General features: G+C 37.2%; 1 protein-coding gene across 3 annotated transcripts in view; it reads left to right on the top strand.

The window, feature by feature from the left end:
- Nucleotides 1-17,614, top strand: part of IRAG1 (inositol 1,4,5-triphosphate receptor associated 1) — a 164,814-nt gene that overhangs the window by 108,141 nt on the left and 39,059 nt on the right. For all 3 annotated transcript variants that reach the window (XM_077113989.1, XM_077113987.1, XM_077113986.1), the window contains one exon: nt 15,525-15,648. In XM_077113989.1, the coding sequence (XP_076970104.1) occupies nt 15,525-15,648 (124 nt within the window). The remainder of the gene's footprint in view (nt 1-15,524; nt 15,649-17,614) is intronic.

Here is a 17,614-nt window from a genome sequence, read left to right as displayed (position 1 = left end):
CTTTGCAGAAGCTCTTGATCTTAAGGAGTTCCCATTTATTTTTTATTTTGTTGCTAGTGCTTTGGGAATAAAGTTTAAGAAGCAATCTCCTATTACAAGGTCGTGAAGATGTTTCCTTGCATTTTCTTCTAGAAGTTTTATGGTACTGGCTCTTAGATTTAGGCATTTAATCCATTTTGAGTTAGTTTTTATATAGGGTGTAAAATAGGGGTCCTCTTTCATTTTTTTTGGCTATTGATATCCAATTCTCCCATGCCCATTTATTAAAAAGGCTATTCTGTCCCAGTTCAGTGGATTTGGGGGCCTTGTCAAAGATCAATTGTCCATTGATTTTGTGGTCTATTTCTCTACTTTTGATGCTATTCCATTGGTCAATGTGTCTATCTTTGTGCCAGTACCATGCTGTTTTGACCATTGTGGCTTTATAGTAAGCTTTAAAGCCAGGAAGTAATAGTTTTCCCACTTCGCTTTTCTTTTTTGGGGTATCTTTAGCTATTCAGGTTCTCTTTCCCTTCCAAATAAATTTGATAACCAGCTTTTCCAAGTCTTCAAAGTAGGTTGTTGGGATTTTGACTGTATTGCACATTGAATCTGTAGATTGGTTTGAGTAGAGTTGACATCTTAACGACCCAATTCCTACCTTTTGAAGTGTTTTTATCAGGAAAAGATGCTAGATTTTGTTGAATGCTTTTTTAGCATCAATCAATATGATTGATTTTTTTCCCTTTCAATTTGTTAATGTGCTGTATTACATTGTTTGATTTCCTTGTGTTGAAGCACTCTTGTGTTCTTGGTATAAACCCCACTTGGTCATAGTATAATTATTTTAATGAATTGTTGGACTCAATTTGCTAGTGTTTTGTTAAGAATTTTTGCATCTATGTTCATTAGGAAGATTGGTTTGTAGTTTTCCTTTCTTGTAGCGTCTTTATCTGGTTTTGGTATTAGAATGATGTTAGTTTCATAAAATGAGTTAGGTAGCATTCTTTTTTTCTCAATTTTTTTGGGAAGAGTTTGAACAGGATTGATGTTCTTTTTGGAGGGTTTGATAACATTCCTCTGTGAAGCCGTCTGGTCCTGGGCTTTCCTTTGTGGGAAGATTTTTGATGACTGAAACTCTTTACTTATAATTGGTTTATTGAGATCTACTTCTTCTTGAGTCAGTTTAAGTAATTTGCGTGTTTCTAGGAATTTTTCCATTTCATCTAAGTTGTCTAGTTTGTTGGCATGTAGTTGTTCACAATATTCTCTTATGATTTTTAAAATTCTTCATGACCTGTGGTAATGACCCCCCTCACATTTCTGATTTTGTCTATTTTGTGTCCTCTCTTTCTCTTTTTTTTCTTAGTCTAGCTAGAGGGTGCCTCAATTCTGTTGGTTTTTCTCAAATAACTAACTTTTGGTTTTGTTGATTCTATTTTTTTATTGTGCTCTAGTTTGTTTATTTCTGCTTTAATCTTTGTTATTTCTCTTCTTTTACTTCCTTTGAGGCTAGTTTGCTATTTAGTCTCTAAATTCTCCAGGTAAGCAGTTAAATCCTCAAGTTGTGCTTATTCTTGTTTTTTAATATAGACATTTAGTATAATAAATTTCCCTCTCAGCACTGCTTTGCTACATCCCATAAGTTTTGCTATGTTGTATTCTCATTATCATTTGTCTCCAGATATTTACTGATTTCTCTAGCAATTTCTTCTTTGACCCACTGAGTGTGTTGCTTAATCGCCACTTATTTGTGAATGCTCTGGTTCTTTGGTGATTATTAATTTCCAGCTTCATTCTATTGTGGTCAGAAAAAGTGCTTTTCCATCAAATATTTTTTTAAAATACCGAAATTTAAAAAAATAACCATCTTTAGAGGAAATCTTCTGAAAATGTATTATATACTTCTCTACTTTTAAATTTTAATTTGTTTATTAAAGCAGATTTGAAATACTAGGAAAAAAAATCTTAAAATTTCACCTACAACATCATGATTTATGAAGAATTAACTATTTTTACTTTTCAATATTTACAATTTTTCACAACTGATTTGGTAACTTAAATATAACTTCCTGTTTTTACTTTTTTATTACTAAGCTATTTCATAACTAATTTCATATTTATCATTTATTGGGTACATATATCCTTTCACATTGATATATCTGTTGTTGAATATTTCAAATGTTTATAGTTCTTTTTGGCATAATTAACAACCCTACTTTAAACAACTTTGTACTTGTGCTTTTTTTTTGTCTTCCAATAAATTACTCCCTTGGTATAAATTCACAGACTTGAGATTCACTGGCTCAAAGTGCAGATCCATTTGCATTTACTAACTGCCTCCAATTTATAATACTGCCTGAAAAGACAGTTTACATTTTGCTCCTAAACATTTCCAGCACCAGAATTTGCTTTGCTTTTGTTTCTTACTTCTCAGAAAATAGTAAGAACCAGATAATCAATTAATCAATATAAACAACAACAATAATGTATTATAATATTGATATGAAATGGCACTTCATTATCATTTCAAATAATTTTCTAGAAAGCACAAATTTATTTACCATTTTTATATCTGGTTGGGTGAATTAGTACTCATTTCTTTGCCCATGTGTCTATTTAGGTCTCAGGCTTTTTGTTGGTAATAAATAAATAAATAAAAACTCTTAGTATATTACACATATTAATCCTTTATCTGCTATATTTTCTCAATATTTTTTCATTCTATAATTTTTCTCTTTTTAACAAGTTTATGTTATTTTAGAGAGGTTATAAAGTTTTCATATGATCATTTAGTTCATCTTTTCCTTTGCGATGCCTTCTATTTTTATCATTATAAATGAAAAAAGTATAAAAATAGTACTTCTCCTTAATTAGCATCACTAGTCTATTTTCTATTAGATTATCCATAGTTTGATTTATTTATATTTATTTTGCTAAATTCTGAAATTTATTTTGATGTGTTTATGATTTATTTGAGATTCTGTAAATTACAATGTTTTGACGATGTTTGCCTTTCTTGTTACTTTGTGGCTTAGATAATCATGCTACAATCTTTTTTATTATATCAAAGACTAGTTCTGGGCTCTTGATTCTGTTTTATGCTGATCCATACCACACCATTTTAATTAATGCTGCCTGATAATGTGTTCTAGTGCACAATGGAGTCAGTTCTCCCTTATTCTTCTTCTTTTTCAGAATATGTACAGATATTTTAGATACAGAAATTCAGTACAATTTAATGGAAAGAGCAATTAGACAAGAATCCAGATTTGAATTCATGTCCCAGTCCAGACACCAATTAATGAAGTTCTTAAATATGTTCCTCAACCTTTCTGAGCCTTTCCTTCCTCTTGGACTAGATGACCGTAGAAGTCTCTTTTAATGTAACCTAAGATTCAAGGATTCCAGATCTAGTTCTGATTCTTATCTGTCCATTTTTCTAAATGTAATTTATACTGTTTTGTACAATATTTTTATTGTGATTGCTCTAAAGCTACACATTTGATTTAGAACTGTACAAGTTTTGTTTGTTTTCACAGTTCATGGACTTTTTTTTTGGTATGCTGTATGGTGGGGAGTCACATTTCATTCTTTTTCCATGTGAGTATCCCATTATTGCAGCACCATTTGTTGAATTTTTGAGGTTTTTTTTTTGCTTGTCTGTTTCTTTGCTTGTTTGTATGTTTTTTGCAAAGCGCATGGGCTGGAAATAGAACCTGGGTCTCTCACATGGCAGGTGAGAATTCTACCACTGAACTACCCTTACACCCCCTTATAGACTATTAAATTATTTTATTTTTAAATGTTCTCATTCAGTCACACTGTTTGTCCCACTTTTTTTCTCTAAAATATGTGACTTCATTTGTATAGATCTTCTATCTCTCTTGTTCCAAATCATGTTCTATGTGATTTATATTTTTGCTTGTTTATTTATGAAGAAGACATTTTTTCATTAGATTTCTAGCTCCTAATTAGTGGCACAGATAAATACTGCTTGGTGCTATGCATGTTTCTTATGTAATAAATGTAACTACTATTAACAAATTTTAGAATAATTACCACAGTGATTAATTAGCTTGATTATTATAACTAGAGTGATTACTATGTGCCAGATACTGTGCTAAGCATTTGACAATATTTCCCTTAATGCTCAAAACGTTGCTAGGAAATAGACCTTACTATCCCCATTTTATAAATGAGGAAACTGAGGGTTGGGGAGGTTAAGGACACAAGGTTATTAATTGCCATCGTCAGGACTGGAAGCCAAGTGTGTCTGACCCCTTTGCAGAATGCCTTCCTTTTGCAAATTCACCATCAAACCATCTGTTACTTTTATTTTATCCAAGTCACTGTTTATTTTTCTGTGACTGTGAATGTATTTATGTATATATCTGGGTATGCTTTATTACTTTGGTAACATTTTCTACTACAATAATAGTGATAAGGAGAACCCTTGCCTTGTTTATGTTTTTAATTAAATTATTTTTGTGTTTTTCTTTCAAGGGTCATGTTGTGTCTTATTAAATAGATACACTTTTATTTTTTTAAGGAAATATTCTTTTCAAAGTTGAAATATTCTGAGTTTTATCAAACGTGTTTTGGCTATCTATTGAAAGAATCATACGTGTTATATCATTCATATTATATCAATAATATTCCTAATATAGAAATAAGCCCTTATGGTCCTGGAATAAAACTTACTTGGTCATGGTGTTTTTTATTTTATATGAGCTCTCTCTGGGAGCTGGGAGGTTGGCCCTTAAACAGCCTCTCAACAGAGCAGTACATATGCGCTCACAGGGAAAACTTGAGTCTTCTGTGATGCTTTTTGGTTATTCCTTTGGGAGACAGAAAAGATCCTTATTAGAACATTCTGGATTCTTAAGAACTTTGGCTCTATGTCACTTTCTGAGGACTGGGAGGATATTTTTCTCTGCTGCATTTGGCCTTTCTAACAATCCGCCTGTACCCATTTTTGTCTTAGTCATTTTCAGATTGTTTCAAGCCAAAGTTCCTAGACTGTATGCTGGAAGATGCAAAGGTGAAAAGGGCTCAGGCCCTGGCTTCAATGAGAGGGTCTTGTCCCAGCTAATTTTCAGTCCCTCAGCTACCTTAGTAGACTTCTAACAGGTCCCTCTGTCTGTACTCCTCACACCTTCACCCAACTCAATCTATTGTCCTCAGGGCAGCCAGAAAAATCCGTCTGAAATGCAAATCTGATTCAATGTCTTCATCTTCCGAGACTTCCCTCTGCCCTTAGGATGAGCACTCAAATTCTCAGTAGGATCTATGAGGCCCTGTATGGTGGACCCTGTTCAATTCCCCAACATCTTTTAGGGACATTCTCCCCCTCGTTCCCAACGCCTTGGTCTTCCTTCAGCATTTCATTCCTTCCTCTTCACAGCTTGGTACATGTTGTTTCCTCTACCTGAAATGTTCTCTTCCTCTTTGCCTAATATACTCCCATTCAGTCTTCAGAGATTTGCTCAAATGTCACTTCCTAAGAAAAGGCTATTCTGGCACCCTCAGATTCCTTCTCCTTTGTAGAATCCAAGGGTATGAAATGAAATGTTTGAATGTTTCTCTAATTAAGTCTCTGTCCCTCTATTTGCTCAGCATTATGGCCCTAGCTCCAAGGTCATTGCCTGGAACATAGAAAGCATTCAATAAATACTGGATGAATGAATCAATGAATGAGCTCATCTTCACCTTCTAGGACAGGGAATACAAGAGTGAACAAAGTTATTATAGTAGATTGTGATAAGACCTTCACAGAACTTAAAGTACCTAGAAACACAGAGGAAGAAGCAGCCAGCTCTGTAGGGAACATTACAGGGAAGAGCAGCTTTGAGCTAAGAAAAAGAAGGGCATTCCAGGCAGAGGGAATAGCAGAAGCAAAGGCATGTGGGCATCTTCTAGTGATTGACATGATTTGGAAACAGAAGGAATCTCATGTGAACCAAATGTGGTCCCTTGAGGGCCAATTAATGAATTTGAGTTTCATTCTGGACACCTTGGGAAGCCAGAGAAGCCTGCAGGTAAAGAAGGCTCAAATCTATGTGTTAGAATAATTCTTCTGGACAGATTATGAAACCTGGCCTTAAATGAGAGAGACTGGAGACAAAGAGACCAGATAGGAAGGTGTAGTAATAGCCTGGGGAAAGGTGATGGGACTTATGGACTGAGGAAGTCCTGCAATTTGAGGTTAGATTTGAGAACTATTTGGAGGTCAACTTGGTGGTAATTGGTGAGATGGGGTTGAGGGTAATTTCAGGAAGGGCACTAGGTATCTGCACGGGCACACTGGTGAGAGTCCTGTTAGAATTGGGAACACAGGAAAAGGAGGAGGAAATAGCTTGAGATGACAATGAGTTTGGGTTTGGATGAGTTCGAATACTATGGGAGGCAGCTTGGATGCAAGAGTCTGATAGATTGGGGTTTGCATTCTGGATCTACTACTAACTACCTCGGACCCTGGGGGAATCTAATTAACCTGGCTGAGCCTTAGTTTCCTAGTTTTCAGTTTCCCCAGGAAATGAGCATAGCAATATTTGCTTTGCAGAGCTATTGTAAGGAATAAATGAGAAAGTACATATAGCATGTAGTTGACTTTCACTAGATGTTGGCTGTTGAAATTGTTTTTATTATCTTTATCCAGGTGGCAGTGTCTAGGAGGTAGGTGGACATCTGGGTCTGGACTTTGAGAGAGGTGTGGACAGAGGCAGAAAAGTGCATTGAATGGGGCCAGTCCTTTCAGGTACCCTCAGCAAGGTGCTGAGAGTCCCAGGTTTCAGGCAGGGAAAAGGCCTCACTGAGAAGATAGATCTGAGGAAAGTTTAGCCCCAGCCAGTAGCTTTTAAGCATCCTTAACCAGAGCCACAAAAGTTACCTTTTCAAATCCTTGAAATGGCCAGAAACAAATATTTCAATGGAATGAGTTAAGCCAAATATTTAGAAATTAATTATATTGTTTCTGTTAAAAATGGCTCATGTTCATTATAAAAAAATATTAAACCAATTGTGAAAAGCATAAAAAAGAGAGCAAAGAAAAGCTTACACCAAATACCATCTTCCCCCAAATACAGAAAGAAAGAGGGAGGAAAGGGAGATTATGCTGTACATACTTATTGAAATCGTAAAATATTAAAATTTAATTAAAGTGAGATGAAGCCATAGGAGTTCCTTAATTTTCGTAATTGTTCCTTTCAAAAAGATATACTCATTTTAAAAGTTTAAGAATATATTATAAAATGCATTAACGATTTTGGAGCTTGACTTCCTGTAGGAAAAGATGGGAATGGCAGCATTTCTTCCCTCCTGCATATTTCTTCTTACCTTTCCATCTCCAGCTATACAATTGGTAGATTATTCTTTTTATATGGTCAAGGTTATAGCATTTACATTGCATTTTATAACCATAGTTTTCACAACTGGTTAGCCTTAGATTTATATGTAAAAAGAATTTAATGCTCACTTCTAGTCCCCCTTCTCCACAGCTCACTGTTTCTAAATTTCTTATTTTGATTATGTCTTGTTTGCTGGACTTACTCTCCAATAGTTTACTTAAAAGGACCCAGAGGAGCTATATTTCCTGAGTTCTAGCATGTTGGAAATAATTGTCTTTATTCTTAAAGGAGAGCTTGGATGATTATAAAATTCTGAAGTTACTCCCCCTCAAAACTTTGTAGATGTTGCTCTACCATATCCAGTGTTGCAGAGAAGTCTGACAACTGATTTTCAGCATCCCTCCCACACCCCTATCCCATTCCCAGAGGTGACTGACTTTTTTCTAAAAGGGTAGCTGTAGAATCATTTCTGCATCTTCTTTTTATCATTTCATTTGTTTCTTCTTTTTTAAAAATATAGCATGCTGTTTCAATCTGCAGTTCAGCTTTTCTCTTCATTTGAGGATAATTTTCTCTTATTATATCTTTGAATATGTATTTTCTTGCATTTGTTTCATTCACTGCTATAGAAACAACATGATCCATAGATTGCTCATCAATATATCAACTTAAAATCCATTACTCCATCTCTAAATACTTTACTTTTCTTTCTTTCCTTCCTTCATTCCTGTGAGCATTTCAATCTGCCTCTCCTTACAATTTCAGTTTGAGGCCATTTCTGTTTTATTCCTTTGTAGTAGAATATATTGGTTAGTTCTCTGTTTTCCAGTTTCTTGCTAGTTCTGTTATTTTGGTCTTCAGTTTGTTTCTTTAAATTGTAATCTTCTTCCATCTTTGTGTGGTCTTCTCATCTTGATTTATCTTAGAATCAAAGCATTTGTGGTACACGTTTTTCTTGGAGATATTTTTCCATCCTGACATCTGTCTTCTATGTGTTTCCTTCCTTTCTATCTTCCTCCCTTCTTTCCTTCCTCTTTTGGTAATAGTGTTTTTGCATAGTTGCCATTCCATTTGTTTTTATTTTATTGCTTTTTGCTCTGGAAATTCTACCTGGAGCTTCATTTTGCCCAGATATATTTTGTGCAGGTACATTTTCATTGACTCTTACTTTGTCTGAGATCTCTTTGTCCTTCCTTCAGAGCTTTAGTTGAGACCTGGTTCTTTCATGTTGGTCTGCTTTGCTATTGCTTGGGTACTAGGGAAAAGGGGAAGTTCAGATGTAGCTGTGGGTAGTAGTACTTGTGGGATTAGTTTCTGCTCTTTTTAAATAATTTTGCTAAGAGTTCAAAATGGGTTTACTATGCCAAATTGGGGCATTTTTAAAATTTCCTTTAGTGGATGGTAGTAGGTTTGGGATTATTTCAACAATTCATGGTAAAGTTGCAGAGACAACTGATCCCAGGTATATTTTCTAGGCTTGGACAAACTCTTCCCAGCAGCTGCTCAGAAAGGACAGACAAAATCCAAGAAGTTTGGCCACTATACTATTTTTTTGGAAGTGGTGGAGGGGAATTCAATTGGGGCTTTCCATGTGTGTGTTGCTCCTCATCCCATAAAAGGGACTCATTTTATTTATTTTCTCTTTAGTCTTCCTTTCTGGAAAATCCTTTCATATTATTGAGTTAATCAACTGTGAGGAAACACTGTTCAAACAGTCTGCCTCCTCCCTCCCCATCCCCACCCCCATCACAGTATGGAAAGCAAAATGGCACCACGGGCAGTTTTGTTACTTTTTGGAGTGTTGTTATGGTGGAATGGAAAAACTTCTATTCTAAAGAGACTTTCTCATTCTCCCCTTCAGGCTGCCTACTTCTTCAATCCACCTCCCATTGTGAGAAACTATACTCTTGTCAGAATTTCTCCTCTCACATATTCTTCTCAGTGTTGATTCCTTGGAGAAAGAAGAAAATGTTGTTCAGTACAGGACCACTACATTTATCCCTAGTTATTTCTGTCTTTCTCTGACCATTATTTTTTAATTTTTTGTTTTCTTGTTGTTTATTTTCTCTCTGACCATTGTTTTTTTCTTTTAATGTGGTTTCTTTTTTCTAACTTTTTTATTTTATAGTATAACATATATACAAAGAAAAGAAGTAAAAAAAACAATAGTTTTCGAGGCACTTTTCCACAAGTGGTTACAGGACAGATCCCCAAGTTTGTCGTGGGCTACCATACAATCCTCTCAGATTTCTCCTTTTAGCCGCTCTAAAATATAGGAGGCTAGAAGGGTTAAATATTTTTTTATCATCACAATTAACTTCTTTTTCCTTCTTTTTTTGTGAACAATAACATATATAGAAAAAAGCTATAAATTTCAAAAGACAGCACCACCATTAGTTGTAGAACATATTTCAGAGTTTGACATGGGTTACAATTTCACAATTTTAGGTTTTTACTTATAGCTGCTCTAGAATACTAGAGACTAAAAGAGATTTCAATTTAATGCTTCAGCATTAATATTAATTTGTTAAGACCTATCTTCTATGTATAATTCCATCATCACCTTTGATCTTTCCGTACCTCTCTTTGAGGTTGTTTAGGCTATGGCAATTCTAAATTTTTGACATTGGAAGGGTCTGTCACTAATATGAGGTAGGGAGATGGAACCATCTGATGTTCTGGAGAGGCTGAGCTAGGTTTCAGGACTTATCTGGACCAGGGACCCATCTGGAAGTTGTAGGTTTCTGGAAAGTTACTCTAGTGTATGGAACCCTTGTGGAATCTTATATATTGCCCTAGGTGTTCTTTAGGATTTGCTGGAATGGTCCTGGTTGAGGGCTGGCAGGTTATGATAGATAGCAAGGTAAGATCGACCTCCAGAGTAGCCTCTCGACTCTATTTGAATTCTCTCTGCCAATGACATTTTATTAATTACACTTTTCCCTCCCTTTTGGTCAGGATAGAATTGTTGATCCCATGGTGCCAGGTCTGGATTCATCCCTGGTAGTCATCTCCCACATTGCCAGGGAGATTTTCAACCCTGGATGTCATGTTGTAGGGGGAGGGCAATGATTTCACGTGCAGAGTTGGGCTTAGAGAGACTGAGGCCACATCTGAGCAACAACAGAGGTCCTCCAGAAGTAACTTTTAGGCATGCCTACAGGTAGTCTAAGCTTCTCTACTACCTACATAAGCTTCACAAGAGTAAGCCTCATGATCAAGGACATGGCCTATTGATTTGGGTGTCCCTAAAGTTTGACACAGTATGAGGGGATTCCCTTATGGTAAGGTTTAACAGTTCCATATTCTTTCTCCTATCCCTCAGGGGACTTTGCCAATACTTTTTGATTATCTGCTTAATATACTTTAGGATGTTTCCAGGCATTATAATAATCTATACAGGATTAAAGAACCTCTTTCTTATTCTGGGCTCCCTGTGTTTCAGTTGTTCAAATGAGCTCTACAGATAGGTTGAATTAGATTATGCACTACAGAAAATTTCAGTTCCAGACCAAATAAACTTCTCTTCCATTGGTCTCAAAGAGTATGTGTGATTCTAAAATATAGACACTGTCTTCCTTACCCCTATGTTCTGAATTACTTATAACACTAACTTGTTTGATTTCATTCTTATCTCTAAATATCAGGTTATATATATAAAAGCCTCTAAAAATCCAGAAATAATAATCATCACTCCAGACTTAACGTCTGCTCTAAAAGCTCACAATTTAGGCCTGTTTTCTTTTTTTATTTTTTTTAACTTTTTTTATTAATTAAAAAAATTAACAAAACATTAAGATATCATTTCATTCTACATATACAATCAGTAATTCTTAATATCATCACATAGTTGCATATTCATCATTTCTTAGAATATTTGCATCGATCTAGAAAAAGAAATAAAAAGACAACAGAAAAAGAAATAAAACGATAACAGAGGAAAAAAAAAAGATTATACATACCATACCCCTTACCCCTCGCTTTCATTTACCACTAGCATTTCAAACTAAATTTATTTTAACATTTGTTCCCCCTATTATTTATTTTTATTCCATATGTTCTACACTTCTGTTGATATAGTAGCTAAAAGGAGCATCAGACACAAGGTTTTCACATTCACAGAGTCTCATTGTGAAAGCTATATCATTGTTCAATCATCATCAAGAAACATGGCTACTGGAACACAGCTCTACATTTTCAGGCAGTTCCCTCCAGCCTCTCCATTACATCTTGGATAACAAGGTGATATCTACTTAAGGCATAAGAATAACCTCCAGGATAACCTCTCGACTCTGTTTGGAATCTCTCAGCCATTGACACTTAGTCTCATTTCACTCTTCCCACTTTGGTCGAGAAGGTTCTCTCAATCCCTTGATGTTAATTCTCAGCTCATTCTAGGGTTTTTCTCAGTCCCTTGATGCTGAGTCTCAGCTCATTCCAAGATCTCTGTCCCACATTGCCAGGAAGGTCCACACCCCTGGGAGTCATGTCCCACGCAGAGAGGAGGAGGGTGGTGAGACTGCTCGTATGTTGGCTGGAAAGAGAGGCCACATCTGAGCAACAAAAGATAGGCCTGGTTTCTTATAACGACTTTCTAAAGGTGACCATACCATTGTTGTTTTTTTGTTTCTGGTTTATTTTGTCTTTGAACATTATTTTTAAACATTATTGTCCTCTCCTGTATTTGAGAGTTGCTGATATATTTTTAGTTGACTTCAAAATGTATTGTTGCTGTTATTGTTAATTTAGTTAAGAAATAAAGTGGTTCTGGGATGTCTCTTCAGGCAGCTAGTTTAATGGGGCTAAAAGTGCTGTTTATATATATTTTTTTCAATAGAAGGGACTTGTCTGGGCAAAAGTCCCTGGTATATCTTTCACTTGATTTATTAGACCTTGTATGTCCAAATCAATTATATAGCTTTCTTAGGAGCCTGGAAGAGGCAGGAGAAGTTGCTCCCATGTGTGTTGCCATGTGACGTAAAAGCCAGTGACCCAGGATGGTGGCAGCCAGCCCCAGAATACTACAGTTTCGAGGAGAAATCATCACCTTGCTGCCACTTCAATTTTAGGCTTCTCCTATCCTCAAAACTATGAGCTACTAAATGTCTATGGTTTATGCCAACTCATGGTATGTTTGTTTTAGCAACTGTGAAACTAAAACAGTTTTTGGTACCAGGAGTGGTTCTTGAGAAACAGAATCTTAAGAGTGTAAGTTGGTTCTAAAGTTTTGGGAATTGGTTCTCTAATCAGATTAGATTAAAAAGAACACTAATAACTCTATTTTCAATTATCAAAATGACATTGATAGTTTTTGGCATAAATTGGCAACAGAAATATGCAAAATATCACCATTGGATTCTGCTGCTCAAATGCTTATTAGAGGCAAGGCTCTGGGTGACCATGTATTTGATACCTCAACAGAGTTTTGTGGAATGAAAAAGTATAATGACATTGGCTGTTTGTTCCTAAATACATTAGATTGATAGGCCAGTGGAATGGCCTTTGCGAAATCCAATTACAGCACCTGGGTGGCGTTATTGTTTACAGGGCTGGGCCAGTGTTCTCCAGGAGGCTATATATGCTCTAAATCAACATCCACTCTATTGCTGTTCCTCCCATAGCCAAGATTCACTAGTCCACGAATTAAGTGGTAGAAATGGGAATGGCACCATTCATTGTTACCCCTAGTGATCCACCAGGAACATTTTTGCTTCCTGCCCCACAGCCTTAAGCTCTGCTGGTAAACATGTCTCAGTTCCAAAATAAGTGTTTTCACCAGGAGACACAACAAAGATTCCGTTGAACTGGAAGTTAAGACTGCCACCCAGTCAGTTTAGACTCCTCATGCCCCTCAATCAACAGGCAAAGAAGGAAATTATTGTCCTGGGTGGGGTAATTGATCCTGATTATCAAGGAGATATAGGTCAGCTACTACACAATGGAGATAAAGAAAAGTTTGTTGGAAAACAGAAGACTTCTTAGGGTATCTCTTAATACTACCATGCCCTGTGTCAATGGAAAACTGCAACAACACAATCCAGGCAGGACTACTAATGGCCCAGAAACTTCAGGAATGAACGTTTGTGTCACCCCACCAGGTAAATAAACAGGAGCAGCTAAGGTGCTTGTTGAGGGTAAAGGGAATACATAATAGAAGAAGGTAGTTGTTTTGATTTGCTAAAGCTGATGAAATGCAATATACCGGAAATGGGTTGGCTTTTAACAATGGGGATTTTTAAACTTATGATTACAGTTCTAAGGCCATGAAAATATCCCAGTTAAGGCATGAAAGCTTTTCTGATTAAAAGCTGCTGGCATTCCAGACTCCTCTGTCACATGGGCAGACACTTGGCAACGTCTCCTGATCCTTCTCTCTCAGGTTTTTTTGCTTCAGCTTCTGACTCCCCCATCTGTGGCTTCCTTTCTCAGTTTCTGTGTCTTTTTTCTGTGTGCTACTCTGAATTTCATCTCTCTGCTTCTGTGTGTATTTTGTCCTCTTATAAAGGACTCCAGTCATAGAATTAAGACCAATGTTGAATGAGGTGGGTCACACCTCAATTGAAACAGCCTAATCAAAAAGTCTCACCCACAGTAGGTTTACACCCACAGGAATGGATTGAAAGAACATGGCCTTTTCTGGGGAGTACATAACAGCTTCAAATCAACACTGTAGTTATTAATAGGAGCTACAACCACATGACCAGTTGCAGAAATGAGCACTGTAATGGTTATGAATACTTCTTCCTTGTTTTGTTATGAATATTTTTGTATATAAATGTAAAGCAAATATCTTTTGTTTTCTTCCCTATCTTATCCCCTTATCATATAATGAAAATTGTATTAATGTTATGTCACAGTGTTTAAATGACAGGATATCAAGTTTAAGAATGAACATTACCCAAGGACTTGCATCCTTTTCTGGGGAAAGGGTTAGTGTATTTCCAGTTGTACATAGGACAGTTGAATTATGGTAGGAGAAATTATGACTGTTACTGTTTTTACTTATAGATTAAGTATGGTTTAAGGAGATGTATATGAGTGCCAAGTTGACAAGGAGTGGACTCAAACTGTTTTAGTTCCCTAGCTGCTAAAACAAATACCATACAATGGGTTGATTTAAACAGTGAGAATTTATTGATTCATGGTTTTGTGGTTAGAAGAAGTCCAAAAATTGAGGCATCAGCAAGGTGCAATGCTTTCTCCCTGAAGACTATGGCATTCTGGGACTGGTTGCCAGCCATCCTTGGTACTTGGTTTTTCTGTCACGTGGCAATGCACATGGCAATGTCTTCTTCTTTCTCTTCTGAGTCTGTTGATGAACAACTTCTGGCTGCTCCCTGTGGCTTCTCCTTCCACGTCCAATTTCCTTTGCTTTAACAGACTTCACCATATTGGATAAAGGCCCACCCTCATTCAATTTAGTCACACCTTAACTAATAACATTCTTCAAAGGTGCTATTTACAAGTGGGCTCACATCCACAGGACCAGGACTTGGGACCTGAACATGCCTTTTGTGAGGGTGGGATATGATTCAATCCCCAATACCCAGGATAGTTTTAGGAAGAAACAATCAGCTGGTCTTTGGCTCTCTTCACTCGGAAGCATCTATATTTCTGAATCTATAAAAGATATAATGAACTTTATATCTGTTCCTATGCCTATCTGTGGGGGGCTATGGAGCCAGATACTTATTTCTGGGTAACACAGAGAAGATGAAACTTTTGAATTCATTTGAAGTACAGTTGGGCAACAGACCTCCTGAGATGCTTGTCAAAGAGAGGGGATTGCCCAGGCATCATAGCCAAATTGTCAGCCAGCCACCTTCCACTGACCAGAAACCAGAACTTGACTCCAGCATAAGAGCTTGCTTGATACTGGAGGAACAATGGGAAGCGTACAAACTTTGGAATCAGATTTTAGTTTGAAGTCTTTCTGTGTAACTTACTTGTTCTGTGACTTTGGACAAATTATTTAAAGTTTCCAAGACTTGGTTTACCCATTTGTAAGATGGGATGATTAGGTTCTACCTCATCGGGTCTTTGTGAGGATAAACCATGATAATAATTATAAAGTCCCTGGCATAAAGTAGTTTTTAAATAAATATTATAATTCTTCCTTGCCCTCGGTAGAGAGTTGCCCATGGTGCTACTGTGATTTTAAACAGACTTTCTATAAGTGAGCACTTTCTTTTTCAGGACTCTCTTCTGAACTCTCCCCAGCTCTTGAGGAAGAAGAGTCAAAGAATGGCTTGGATGTCATGCCCAATATTTCTGACATGCTGCTGCGCAAACTGCGAGTCCACAAATCTCTCCCTGGAAGGTAAAATCAGGGTATGAGCTGCAGAAGAGCCTAAATGGGTGACCCCTGAGTTACATTCTAGCTGGGACAGTAGGCAGCATCAGCCTTGGTCCCTGACCCCAGAAGGCTCAAAGTCAAGTGGTCCAGAAAGGGCTAATCCATCCAAAGCAGAGAAAAATGAAGGACCAGGCTGAGTGGTTCCCACCCAAATATCAGATGGGGTTCATAGGTGGGCACAGTTAGTAAGGACACAAGGGTCATTGGAGGTTCATGGCAGCAGAGGGAATGGGCTTTGTGCCAGGAGGCATGTGTGTCAATCTCAGATGTATCATTTATCTTTTTAAGGGAGATTCTAGGTCTTATTTTGTCTGTGTAGAGATGTAGAACATTTGGGACCACATGAAAAGGGATTTCTTAGAAACCCTGTCAGTCCTCTTCCACACATGGGAAGAAAATGGCCTTGCTTTCTGAGCCTCATCTTCCTCACCTATATAACAGGGGGCTTACAAGTTCCATCCTTGGTGGTGTGCTATGCAGTTTAAATAGGAAGATTTGTGAGCAGGAACTAAGGTTCATGTTAGCAGATACAGGCCCTTGATACATGAGTTGAAAAGCAAACAGTTTAGAACAAAAAGCAGAGAAGAGAAGGGACTGATAAGCAATAGGGATGGGGTGGGTGCCTACAGGCAACGTCTACAGCTCATCCATCCATGTGAGGCTGGACTGTTAGTGGAAGACCTTAGGCACGACAGAGCTCCCATTTTTCCATGATGAATACAAAAGGAAAACAGGTTTTGTCCAGTGGGTCTGCTGTGTGCAAATTCCACACTGTAATCCTCTAAAACCCAACATTGTCAGGGCAATATTCAGAGGAGCCTAGAAACTGGATGAACATTAGGAAAAGTGCTAGAAACAAATCAGAAGCAGGCTGCATCCACAGCTGGAGGAGACTATGGTTGTTGGGTGCTTATATCTGAAGAAAGATAGGCGGTGGAAATCCAAAGGAAGGAAGCCAAAGGAGATGTACCCCAAGAATGCTGTTGGTTACAAAGCATGTTTACGTGCAGTATGTCTTTTGGTGTTTGTAAACAACTCAGTGAGGCAGACAAGGAAGATTTTGTTTTATTTTGTCTTTGTTATGTCAGTGAAGGAACAGAGCTATAAAGCAACTTACTGGGAAGTGAATCAGTAATTGAATCAGTAATTGAATCAGTAACTGAACTCAGGTTGATCTGGTTCCAAACCTAATGCTTTTCAATTTGTACTTACTAGGGTCTATCAGAAATATAAAACACAATTATAGTAGTCTTCAGTCTGCTAGGAACATGGCTTCTTAGGAGTGTGATTGCCTTCTTTTTGCTCAATTTGAGGATAATGAATATGATTGGGGTACACCTCCATTTAATTAAATTCCTTCAGCTTCCGCAGGACAGGGATATTGAGTGGGTCTCTCTTCCTTGAGTAAGTTTACAGCTACTAGTTACCAACTATGAGGACAGACCAAGGCCTCATGGTCTATGAAAAAATCAGCTTCTGAGGCACATGTCAAGGGTCTCAGATTGCAATCAGTGGCTCTCATTGCTTCATTGGTCATATTGCTCTCTCCGATCTTCTCTACCCCAACTAATATCATGGCCAAACTAGCTTTCCTGCTCCTAGACTCAGTAGAGGCTGTTTCCAAATTGAGCACTTGGCCTGGAGCCCTTTTGAGAGTCAGGATAGATAAACACAGTTATAGAAGGCTTGTCTTCCAACCAAAGGAAGCCAGAGCTTTCTCAAGCAGAAACATGGGAAGATTACACTTGAGTTTTCATCTGAAGCAGGGGTTGATTTCATATCCTCTGTGGATTATGTGAACTGGAATTTGACCATATCAAGAAGATCAGAGGGTCACCTAGCTGAATGGATTTGGTGGAAAATCTGGCCCAAAGCCCAACTTAAAGACATGGCCAGTAACTGGTTAACAATAGTACAAGGAGGCATTGTC

Source organism: Tamandua tetradactyla, chromosome 8 (assembly GCF_023851605.1).
Source record: "Tamandua tetradactyla isolate mTamTet1 chromosome 8, mTamTet1.pri, whole genome shotgun sequence".
Classification (NCBI taxonomy): Eukaryota; Metazoa; Chordata; class Mammalia; order Pilosa; family Myrmecophagidae; genus Tamandua; species Tamandua tetradactyla.
Note: the sequence above shows the minus strand (reverse complement) of the source record. Positions and strands in the feature narration are given on the sequence as shown.